The 12,412-nt window shown below is 45.7% G+C and overlaps 1 protein-coding gene across 3 annotated transcripts in view; it reads left to right on the forward strand.

The window, feature by feature from the left end:
• The window catches only part of LOC147009860 (voltage-dependent calcium channel gamma-5 subunit-like), an 89,094-nt gene that overhangs the window by 4,326 nt on the left and 72,356 nt on the right, over positions 1-12,412 (forward strand). Inside the window, exon 2 of one of the 3 annotated variants that reach the window (XM_085862498.1) lies at positions 8,953-9,791. The exons of the other annotated variants lie outside the window; for them this stretch is intronic. Coding sequence (XP_085718624.1) covers positions 8,953-9,629 — 677 coding nt within the window. The 3' untranslated portion in view covers positions 9,630-9,791. Of the gene's footprint in view, positions 1-8,952; positions 9,792-12,412 lie in introns of those variants that run through there. 3 annotated transcript variants of the gene reach the window in all.

Raw genomic sequence — 12,412 nt, forward strand, 5'->3', positions numbered from 1 at the left:
CGACAAGGATGAAATGAGAAGATTTTGGTGAAGATCCAGATTCGGCTCCTCCAATTTTTAAAAGTGATTCTTCACCATTGAGAGATGGGGCCAAAAAATGACATATACCACGTTGTCTCAAAAAGTTGTCGACGGATTCAGATGAAATTTGATGGAAAGGTTGGGTGTACGACAAGGACGAATTGAGAAGATTTTGGTGAAGATCCAGATTCGGCTCCTCCAATTTTTGAAAGTGATTCTTCACCATTGAGAGATAGGGCCAAAAAATGACATATACCACGTTGTCTCAAAAAGTTGTCGACGGATTCAGATGAAATTTGATGGAAAGGTTGGGTGTACGACAAGGATGAAATGAGAAGATTTTGGTGAAGATCCCGATTCGGCTCCTCCAATTTTTAAAGGTGATTCTTCACCATTGAGAGATGGGGCCAAAAAATGACATATACCACGTTGTCTCAAAAAGTTGTCGACGGATTCAGATGAAATTTGATGGAGAGGTTGGGTGTATGACAAGGACGAATTGAGAAGATTTTGGTGAAGATCCAGATTCGGCTCCTCCAATTTTTAAAGGTGATTCTTCACCATTGAGAGATGGGGCCAAAAAATGACATATACCACGTTGTCTCAAAAAGTTGTCGACGGATTCAGATGAAATTTGATGGAGAGGTTGGGTGTATGACAAGGACGAATTGAGAAGATTTTGGTGAAGATCCAGATTCGGCTCCTCCAATTTTTGAAAGTGATTCTTCACCATTGAGAGATGGGGCCAAAAAATGACATATACCACGTTGTCTCAAAAAGTTGTCGACGGATTCAGATGAAATTTTATGGAGAGGTTGGGTGTACGACAAGAACGAAATGAGAAGATTTTGGTGAAGATCCAGATTCGGCTCCTCCAATTTTTAAAGGTGATTCTTCACCATTGAGAGATGGGGCCAAAAAATGACATATACCACGTTGTCTCAAAAAGTTGTTGACAGATTCAGATGAAATTTGATGGAGAGGTTGGGTGTTTGACAAGGACGAATTGAGAAGATTTTGGTGAAGATCCAGATTCGGCTCCTCCAATTTTTAAAAGTGATTCTTCACCATTGAGAGATGGGGCCAAAAAATGACATATACCACGTTGTCTCAAAAAGTTGTCGACGGATTCAGATGAAATTTGATGGAAAGGTTGGGTGTACGACAAGGACGAATTGAGAAGATTTTGCTGAAGATCCAGATTCGGCTCCTCCAATTTTTAAAGGTGATTCTTCACCATTGAGAGATGGGGCCAAAAAATGACATATACCACGTTGTCTCAAAAAGTTGGCGACAGATTCAGATGAAACTTGGTGGACAGGTTGGATGCATCGCAAGGACGAATTGATTCGATTATGGTGAAGATCTGAATCCGGATCTGGAAATGAGGATTATTTAAATTTTAAAGGTGATTCCTCACCATTGAGAGATAGGGCCAAAAATGATATAGTGCTGTATCGTGTGACATTTCGAAATGTATTCGGCCCGATATGTTCTCTTGGTTCAGGCATTACAGGGCGGAGGTATGGGCTCAAACGAGTGCCTTTTGAGGTGCTATTATCACTTGAATGGAAGACCAGTAACTTCCAGAGAAAATAATTTTTTTTTTTACTTTCACCCTTTAAAAATCGTGTGAATAAATTATTTAATATCAGCTGATTTTTTTTGTTCGTATCCTTTTCTCACCTGTGTTGCAAGTCGAGTGACCTGCTTTGTGGTGTTTAAAAGGCAGTGTATAATCGGAAATGCTGTTTGAAACGGTGACATGAATAGAATGGGAATGTTAAAACATAACAACAAACATGAATGCAGTTTGCATTTCAACGATATGAGAAACGGGATTGAATGAGACTCACCATTATTATAAACTAGTACGTGCCTGTTCGTGTGTGGCCGTACATGCAGCAAAAAAAAAAAAAACTTTCAAACCGCGAGCCAGAAACAACAACTCACAGGCCGTTCCTTCGCTCTCGCGTGCCCGTACATGCGTGGCCCAGAAGTTCGCATATCGCAGTTACGATTATTCGCAATTCAGTTTTAATGGCCAATTATTCAATTAGCGCCAAAGTATTTTGCCTTTTCGCAATGTCATCGCAAGGAAACACACAAAGGGGAGAGGAAGAGAAGAGGAGAGGAGAGGAGAGGAGAGGAGAGGAGAGGAGAGGAGAGGAGAGGAGAGGAGAGCGTATGTGCAAAAAAAAAAAAAAAAAAAACTTTCAAACCTCGAGCCAGAAACAACAAACACACAGGCCGTTCCTTCGCTCTCATAAATGACGACTCCATTGCGGCATTGTGTTTATCTATAAATGCACATAAGAAATCGAGAAATTATTCGAATACACAAAGTCATCACTATCCGGAAGTCCGTACGTTGTAACCAGTAATGGGGAACGTGGCTGAGGTTCTCTTCCCCATCGGCGACGCCCATGCAGCAACGTGTCCTGTCATTGGTTAGTAAATAAATGGCCATAACTTGTGAAGCACTTGTCCGATTAATATTGTTATGGAAATGGCCCTTATTGGACGACTAAATATAGGATTAGCTCAGATCCCCCGATAAAATGCATATATAGATCGGTTGTTTGGTAAAAAGGACGTTATGTGTGTGTCGGGAGGTGTAAAAGGCTGTTTTTACGTTCGTACAGTGGTGGTGAAACAAGGGCTCCCTCTTCTTCTTCCCCTATATGGACAATAGGCCCCGCCCAGTCGGCTGGGAGGATGTGGCCAAGGGCAGGAGGTGGAGCTAAGGGGAGGAGTTTGTCGGCTTCGCAGAGAAGGCGTGCTCGTGTTTCGAAGCGAGCGGAAAAAGGAGAAACTAAGGAGAGAAAATAAGATAGTTTTGGAGAATGGTCGCTGAGGAAGGCGGGCTCGTGTGTCGAAGCGAGCAAACGAGAGAAGAAACGAAGGCTTCGTAAAAACGGTCCAGTGTGTGGAAATAGTCGCTCTCGAAGCGGGCTCGTGATTCAAAACGAGCGAACGAAGGAGTTGAGTTTTGAGAAACGGCAGTGGGCTTTTGAGAGGCTGTCTGCACGTCGAGGATTCTGTCGTGAGAGGGATGGCAGCCGGCTTCGAGGCGAGCGAGAAAAGAAAAGGCAGTGGTGAATCGGCTGGGAGAGAATGCTGAACCTGAGGGTCGAGTCTTCCATCGGCCGAGAAAGAAAAGGTGATTCGACAGAGAGAGGAACTGAGAGGATGAAGCGGAAGTCGGGCGTCGATGCGGGAAGGCAGGAGAGGAGATGCCGGAGCCTCGGACGGTCCTTATTCACCTCACGGCTGGACACGTTGTCGATCTGCCCGCGGAGCTCAGCACCTCGATTTGGGCCTTGTCTGGAGAACAGGCCAGGCCTGGATTTGTATGCTGGACCGTGAGAGAGATCAGCTGAGGCCCATCGTCGACCCTACGCGAGGTCAGAGCACGCGGAGACCACATGCAGTGCACAGGGGGCAAAGGGAGGACGAGCTCCATTTCGCCACGCGGCGCATTCGAGCTGGAGCTCGAATTCCTGGACATCCGCCTGTGGCGAGCGACATTCGTGCTTTTGACACTGTCCTCTCGTCCATGAAACCTCACCAAGTACTCTGTCTTGTCTTGCATGCATGCTGTCTGTCTATCTGTCTTTGTCTGCACGTTGTTTAAGGCATATTTCGGTAGCGACCCCCTCAAAACCTGTAGTCCGTGGTTCCCTAGTTAAAAACGGGTTGAGGATTGTTAATAAAACCATTGTCGTGAATTTTGCTTGCGTTGTGATCCCCGATGTTCCCCAATAAATCTGGTTAATTTGTATGAAGTTGCCACTATGGATTAATTTGTGTCGCGTCGAGGAGCGATCCATTTGATTGGCATATAAAACCAAAATGGTTATAGACTGGCAGAAAATGCTCGGCATCTGACAAAACCAGTCTCTAACCAGGAGTTCTATTTCCCCAACTGGCAAGGTACAAGGATTACGTTGGTATCACGATTGAAGGCGCGTGACCCGATGCCTGTGCTGAGCCGGCCGGCGTTATAAACCCCGGAGACGGTGGTGGTGAGGGTGATGCCTAGGACCGGGTGAGAATCCCGCCACCCCGGATCCGCAACAATATCAAACCTTGAAAAGGCACATCCACAGGGCCCCAGCAATATACCTGGAAAGTTTCAATTAGATCGGACCAGTGGTTGTCGAGAAACAGCGGACACACACACACACACACACACACACACACACACACACACACACACACACACACACACACACACACACACACACACACACACACACAGCTGGAATTATAGATAGATGAAGAACATGAAGGAGGGAGAGTTTTTGTGTTAACGTAAATTGAAACTGGCCCATCTATCCTCACCTGGCTCAAATATATTGTTACGAATTATATCGGTTCGACGGCAGCCACGCATGACGGCTTCAGCCCAAACACAGTCGCGCGCCCGCCGAAAACCGGAATTCAGTCGTAGCCTTCCGGATAACCTCGGAAACCCGCTACGGGTGCTTTAATGCACCATAAACTTGTCAATATCCTGTCTGTGTGGTACAGGGTCAATCGCCTAATCTCGATATACCTAATTATCCACGCAGACAGAAATACCGAGAATTTATACCTCGACGGAGACTTGTACGGAACGAGCCGCGAAGCGCGCTCGTCCCGTGTGTGTTTTGGCGAGCAGTTTTAAATCGCCAAGTTCCGTCAGACAAAATTATCACGTTTATCAGCTTTAATCGCCAGCTAATTTCCTGAACGTGTCATGGCAGTCAATGGAAGGAAAATGACGCAACGAGCAGATGTACATTCAAACAATGGGGCATTTATTTTACAGGCACATAAGCAGTCAATCAATGGGGGGATAGGGACAAGACACGAGCAACAAGCAAGCCTACAGCCGATGCATATTCAACAATGTGCACAATCATGCACTTAACCAGTTCTACTAATGAAGACAAGGCACCACAGACTTTCATCCAAAACCAAGGAAAAGAATAGGGCTCGCGAGCCTTTATTTCAAACTCAAAGCCTGGTTGACCGAGGGGGCTCCAAGAGGCCGGGCTGGTTGCCTGGCCGCCCCTGATGGCGACTCGGCGGTCTTCGGATCGGCGACCCTTGGTGTCTCTGTTCAGTCTGGTGCGTCGCAAACGCGCCAGTTGCTTGCCGAGCGACTTGCTCGGTCCACTCTTGTTGTCCGGCCTTCACCGCAGCCTTCTCGGTCAGGCCTGGCCGGTGACGCGTCTGGAGGAGCGAACGGGTCTTTTGCTCTTTTGGAGTTGATGCCTTTTAGGACCCATTCACTCTTCAGCGTCGCCCGATCGTCTCAGGGCCGTCTGCCAGGACCCCCAAGCTCCGCCGCTGCCGATGGCTCCGACCACTCCAAGCTCCGATGCTGCCGCTGGCTCCGACGACTCCAAGCTCCGTCTTTCCAGCTCCCACCAGCCGCGACTCCCGACTCGACTCTGGTGAACGACCCGTGAAAAACCACTCAAATCTGCCCGAGTTCCGCCCTTATATCGGCCAGGAGCGAGTCGCTCCTTGATCTTTCAACCCGAGGCCAGGCTCCGCCCACTTTTCACCTCCGACCTTTCACCCCTGGTGATCCTCGCGGGAAACCCCAAGTTTGACATCACAGGGTGCTTTCAGGGTAGATCTCCTTTTGATCCACTTCGGCAAATTAGCTGCTCCGCGGCCGTTTGCACACAGTCGGTGGAATGTGGCCTTTACTGCCGCACAGCATGTCCGCAACCAACGGCACTCTGCGGTCGTTGTTGAGGAGGACGTGATGGTGTTGTCGAGGAGATGGCGGTGTTGTGGAGATGGTGTTGTTGCAGAGATGATGGCGTTTGTTGAGGAGATGGCGTTTTCATAGAGTTTGTTGATGTTTTAAAATAAAAGATAGAAAAAGAATAACGCTACCTCAAGATTCACAGCTCTTTACACTTTGGTGGGGGAATCCTAACCTGAAACACTTACTTATTGAAATAACTGATCTTCGGGGAACCTGAATGGTGTTTTGTGAATTTCCAAAACCGCAACAATATCATACTGTTTGAAACTGGCCCATCATTCCTCATCTTACTCAAATATATCATACTGTTTGAAACTGGCCCCTCATTCCTCACCTTATGCTAGGTTCCCACTATCACGATGCGCGGCACGATTGAAATCGTGGTCTTAATCGTGGACTAATCGTGGTTATCCTATCAGATCTTATCAGATCTTGAGGTCAGTCGTGGAAAATGTGTTAATCGTAGAAAATTTTTGAACGGTTCAAAATTTTTGTACGATCAACACGATCAATTGTCAATCGGGATCATCGTATCAGATCGTATTACATTGTAACAAAATGCGACAGATCGCATCTAATCGTGCTTCCTCATCGTGGTGATCGGGATCGATCTTAGACAAGACAAACACCACGCTCTGTGAGACCACGATTTCAATCGTGCTGTGCATCGTTATAGTGGGAACAGCTTTCAGAGAAATTCCATGATCAGCTACAAATGGCCAATCGTGGCGTTCGTAACGGATCGCACGGCAGTGGGAACCCAGCATTACTCAAATATATCATACTGCTTGAAACTGGACCCTCATTCCTCACCTTACTCAAACATATCATACTGTTTGAAACTGGACCCTCATTCCTCACCTTACTCAAACATATCATACTGTTTGAAACTGGACCCTCATTCCTCACCTTACTCAAACATATCATACTGTTTGAAACTGGACCCTCATTCCTCACCTTACTCAAACATATCATACTGTTTGAAACTGGACCCTCATTCCTCACCTTACTCAAACATATCATACTGTTTGAAACTTCCCCTCATTCCTCACCTTACTCAAACATATCATACTGTTTGAAACTTCCCCTCATTCTTCACCTTACTCAAACATATCATACTGCTTGAAACTGGACCCTCATTCCTCACCTTACTCAAACATCATACTGCTTGAAACTGGACCCTCATTCTTCACCTTACTTAAACATATCATACTGCTTGAAACTGACCCCTCATTCTTCACCTTACTCAAACATATCATACTGTTTGAAACTGACCCCTCATTCCTCACCTTACTCAAACATATCATACTGTTTGAAACTGACCCCTCATTCCTCACCTTACTCAAACATATCATACTGTTTGAAACTGACCCCTCATTCTTCACCTTACTCAAATATATAATCTTTCTATAATTCCAGCAATGTGTGTGTCTGTGACCGCTGTTTCTCGACAACCGCTGGTCCGATCTAATTGAAATTTGCCAGGTATATTGCTGGAGACCTGAGGATGTGCCTTTTCAAGGTTTGATATTAATCGGACAAGTACTTCCCAAGTTATGGCCATTTATTTACCAACAAATGACAGGACACGTTGCTGCGTAGGCGTGGCCGATGGGGAAGAGAACCTCAGCTGCGTTCCCCATTACGGGTTTTTTCTCTTTTCTTCTCTTTGTGTTTTTCTTTGCGAAAAGGCAAAATACGTTGGCGCTAATTGAATAATTGGCCATTAAAACTAATAATTTATCAAAACGTTGGCAGATCCAGCAGCCTCCGCATTCTTGCCCTGGACGAGGAAACAAAGAAGCGCTGTTTCCTCAGCAATGTTGTTTATGTAGAGGTGGTAACGAGATAAAGGTGTGTACAATGTACATGGAGACAATTCTTCTTATTATGTATTTATTGAAGAAAAATTGTTCCGAAAATAATTTATCAAAAAAAGTGCACACCTTTCTTTTGTTTCCAATTGTCAAAACGGTGTGGCCTTTGGAAGTGTTAAGGAATTCAGCTCTACTCAACATGCTTGCCAACGAAATACATCTCAATTTGGTGGTATGCTTTGCAAACTTTTTTTTTTTAAACTATTTTCAAACTAAAACAATTCTAACATAGAAGACCTAATGACAATGTACTTTCAGGTCTCCTACAAATCCTACCCTGTCGCCTCACCATGGCGTAGGAGTGGCAATGGTCAATGGCAGCAAATGTCATGGCTAGCAAAGACAGGGAGGTCCAACTTGATTTTAATTTGGATTTTAATTAACTCTGTGTGTAAGTATCACAGCAGTTGTTACTTCAATGAAAGCGATAATTCGTGGAATGATTTCAACATTCTGTACGGGCACGCACTACTTCTGGATAGTGATGACTTACTGTATTCTAATAATTTCTCGATTTCTTATGCGCATTTATAGATAAACACAATGCCCCAATCCAGTTGTCACGAAGGAACGGCCTGTGTGTTTGTTTGAAAGTTTTTTTCTTTGCACGTATGGCCACGCATGTACGGGCACGTGAGAGCAAAGGAACGGCCTGCGTAGTTGTTTCTGGCAAGCGGTTTTAAAGTATATATATTGTTACGGCTGTGGAAATTCGCAGAACACCATGTTGGTCCTTAGTTAGTAATGCCGATAAGTCCATGTTCAGTTAGATTTCCCCACCGTTGTTTAATGGGATTTATCCGTGTGGACAGGGCTGTGATCTTTGAGTTAGCCGTTATTCTTTACTATCGTTATTTTGGACCAACCACCTCCACCACCAACATCTCTCTCGACAACCGCTTCACAACAACCACCTCCACCACCAACATCGCTCTCAACAACCGCTCCACAACAACCACCTCCACCACCAACATCGCTCTCATCAACCGCTTCACAACAACCACCACCACCAACATCGCTCTCAACAACTGCTTCAGACCAACCGCCTTTCCACCACCACAACCACACCTGCCTCTCAACAAACCACGCCATCCTCACCACTTCGCCAGCAACCGTCAACATCTCCACACCACAAACATCGCCTCACCTTCGTCTCCGAAACGACGCCATCTTTGCACTAGCAGCGGCGAGATCCGATCAAACGGCATCGCTGCAGGCAGAGGCAAGGGTTCTCTCGCCGTGCAGCGTCTGTGATTCCTGCAACGTCCGCTCTGTGCGCAGGGTCAGAGGTCAGAGGTGCAGGGTCGGTGATTTCCACAACGTCCGCTCCGTGCAAGCTTCGCCCGCAATTCGGATCAAGAGCGTCGGTGATTCCTGCAACGTCCGCTCTCCGAGAAGGGTCGGAGGGCGGAGATCGGATCTCATCTCACCAGTCCTATAAAAAGCCGTGCAGAGCGCCAGTTCAACTGGTCTGGAGGGGGTCTGGAGGAAGTCGGTCTGAGTCGGTGGAGAGTGTCTGTCGGGGTTCAGAGAGTCTGAAGGAGCCAAGGAGCTGTGTGGAGGTCTGGGCTCGTGTCGGAGTCGGGAGCTTGGAGCTTGCAGTCGGTGGAGAGTCCAGGCGTCACGAAGGAGACGCGAGTTGGAGGCGCAGCCTTGCCTGCTGTGTCACACAAACCGCGCGTTCGTGTGGAGAAAGCCGGCGAGAACTCGCCTGCCGCGCGGGAGGCCCGAGTTCAACCGCGGCTACGCTAGCTGCCGTGGGGACGGGACGTCGCGACTCGCCCCATCAAGGCACCACGAGGGTGCAGGTAACCTACAAGGGTCTCGTGGGGCCCTTTCGGTCACCAAAGCCCCACGTTATAAAGGCCCACGGGCCCAGTCTGACTCCCTTGTCTGTGAGGGTGTCTTTTCCTTGTTTTTCTTTGAATGAATGTTGTGGTGCCGAGTCCCGAAAGTAAAACCGTATAAGTGACTGTACATAATTGCTTATAGATGGTCGTAGCACCTTTTGCTTTGCCTTTGTTCTGTATATGTGCATGTTAGTGTTTTGCATTCCTGACTGCATATGTGCTTGTATAATAAATGTATCCGTGTATAATAAATGTGCTTGTTTAAATGTAGCCCATTCGTCATGTCATTTTCCCCCATTGAAGTGCCATATTGTTTTTTGGAATACCAGTTGGTTTTTGAATACCGATAATAGAATCGGGTCCGGCGAGGTCTGGCGATAATATGCGCTTGGTTATCCCAGAACGGAACGAACCGCTTAAGCAGTTCGTGTCCAAACAGGCCTTCGCCGAGGTACGGTCCCTCGGCAGGTTACCTGCATGAATACTTCGGTATATCGATATTCGGCGATTGACCCTGTCGCGCGCGGGTAGAATACGGACTGGGCCGTGGTGTGTGTTGAAGGCACACCCGTGACTGGTTCTCGGCGTTGTTCCGAGAAGTCACGACTGAATTGTTTGTCCAGTGGGCGTACGGCTGCGATTCGGTTAAAAGCGGTCGTTCGCACGCCGAGCGGGCATAAATTCATAACACTGTATATGTATATATATATATATATATATATATATATATATATATATATATATATTTTTTTTTTTTTTTTGCACGTACGTGCACATGAGAGCGAAGGAACAGCCTGTGTGGTTGTTGTTTCTGGCATGCCATTTGAAAGTTTTTTTTTTTTTTTTTGGTTTGCATGTCCAGCCATGCACGTACGGGCATGCACTAGTATTGTTTGAAACATGGAAGATATGTATGTATATATATATATATATATATGTATGTATATATATATATATATATATATATATATATATATATATATATATATGTATATATATATATATATATATATATATATATATATGTATATATATATATATATATATATATATATATATATATATATATATATATATATATGTATATATATATATATATATATATATATATATATATGTATATATAGTTCTCTAAGATGAATGTCATGGCGTCATTGCTACAACGCACATACTGTCTGTCGTTCCCGGAAGAGCTATTTCACAATGCTAATTACCATGGTGTAATTTCAGATGTCACAATGCATGGAAAATGCAGTTACCGACCGGTTTCACCCTTATTTTGGGCATCATCGGGGCAACATAGCAAGCATCCATACACAAGGGACTCTGAAAATCTTTCGGTTTTATCCTAGATAAAACCGTGCAACGCCAAACCATAAATGGTGAAAGTGCCAACACGAGTCCCAGACAGCCCTTGCTGCATGATACCGGGAGCGATAAGTGCCACCTGCCACATGGAACATTATCTCCTGCTTTACCAAACACAATCTGAAGTCTTATTGGTTTGCGGTTAGGCGCAATGATGATTTATGTCGTTCTCTGATCTGAGACAAATGTCATGATGTCACCGCCACAACGCTTACACTGTCTGCGGCAAAGTGTTTTTTTGAAGCCCATGTTTCCGGGATCGAGGATGAAGAAGAAGCGTGACCTTGGGCTTTTATGTAACAGTTCCAACGGTGACATTTATTGTTCAACCACAGCAGGATCCCTTTACATTTACAAGGGAGAAACACACACAGGAAAATGTATAACTGTTGTGGGCCGGGGTTCGGTGGCGATAAACGACCACGAGGTGGAGCAGTAGAGTCGTCTCCCACCGAACAGCCGGAATTTAGGTCGTGACTCTCGGACAACTCCGAAAGGTCACGGGTCACTTAGAGGACCGTGGTCGCCAATATTTCGACGGCGTGGGGTAGGGTTAATTGCCTAATTTCAATATACCTAAATACCCACGTCGTCCAGCTACCGGGGAAAACCACACCCTCGACCAACTTTGTCCGAATCGAGTCGCTGTCACCGACTCGGATCCGGCGTAACCGAGCGTAAGTTACCAAAGCCACGCCAGACCAAATGAACAATCTACGGCACGAACGGCTTCACTAATTCTCAATACGCACCATGCCAGGCCAATGAAGGAAAGCACAGAAAACGAGCTGGTACATTTAACAGGGGTTTATTTATAACAATAATCGTGGAGGGGACCACACAGCAGAGTTATCCGAATAAAAAAATGTAATGTACAAGGGAAAAGCACTTAACAATTCAACTTACAGGACAGCGACACACACACACACTCACACACACACACACACACACACACACACACACACACACACACACACACACACACACACACACACACACACACACACACACACACACACACACACACGCGCGCACAAGCGCGCGCACAAACACACACACACACACACAAACGCACAAACACACACACAAACACACACACAAACACACACATACACACACACAAACACACACATACACACACACAAACACACACACATACACACACAAACACACACATACACACACAAACGCACAAACACACACACAAACACACACACAAGCACGCACATACACACACAAACACACACATACACACACACAAAAACACACACACACCATACACACACAAACACATACATACACACACAAACACACACACAACACACACACATACACACACAAACACACACATACACACACACAAACACACGCAAACACATGCACACACACACACACACATACACACATACACACACACACACACATACATACATACATACATACATACATACACACACACACATACATACATACATACATACATACATACATACATACATACATACATACACACACACACACAC

The sequence above is a fragment of the Eptatretus burgeri genome, chromosome 17 (genome assembly GCF_056783735.1).
Source record: "Eptatretus burgeri isolate ZD-2024b chromosome 17, Ebu_testis_v1, whole genome shotgun sequence".
Classification (NCBI taxonomy): domain Eukaryota; kingdom Metazoa; phylum Chordata; class Myxini; order Myxiniformes; family Myxinidae; genus Eptatretus; species Eptatretus burgeri.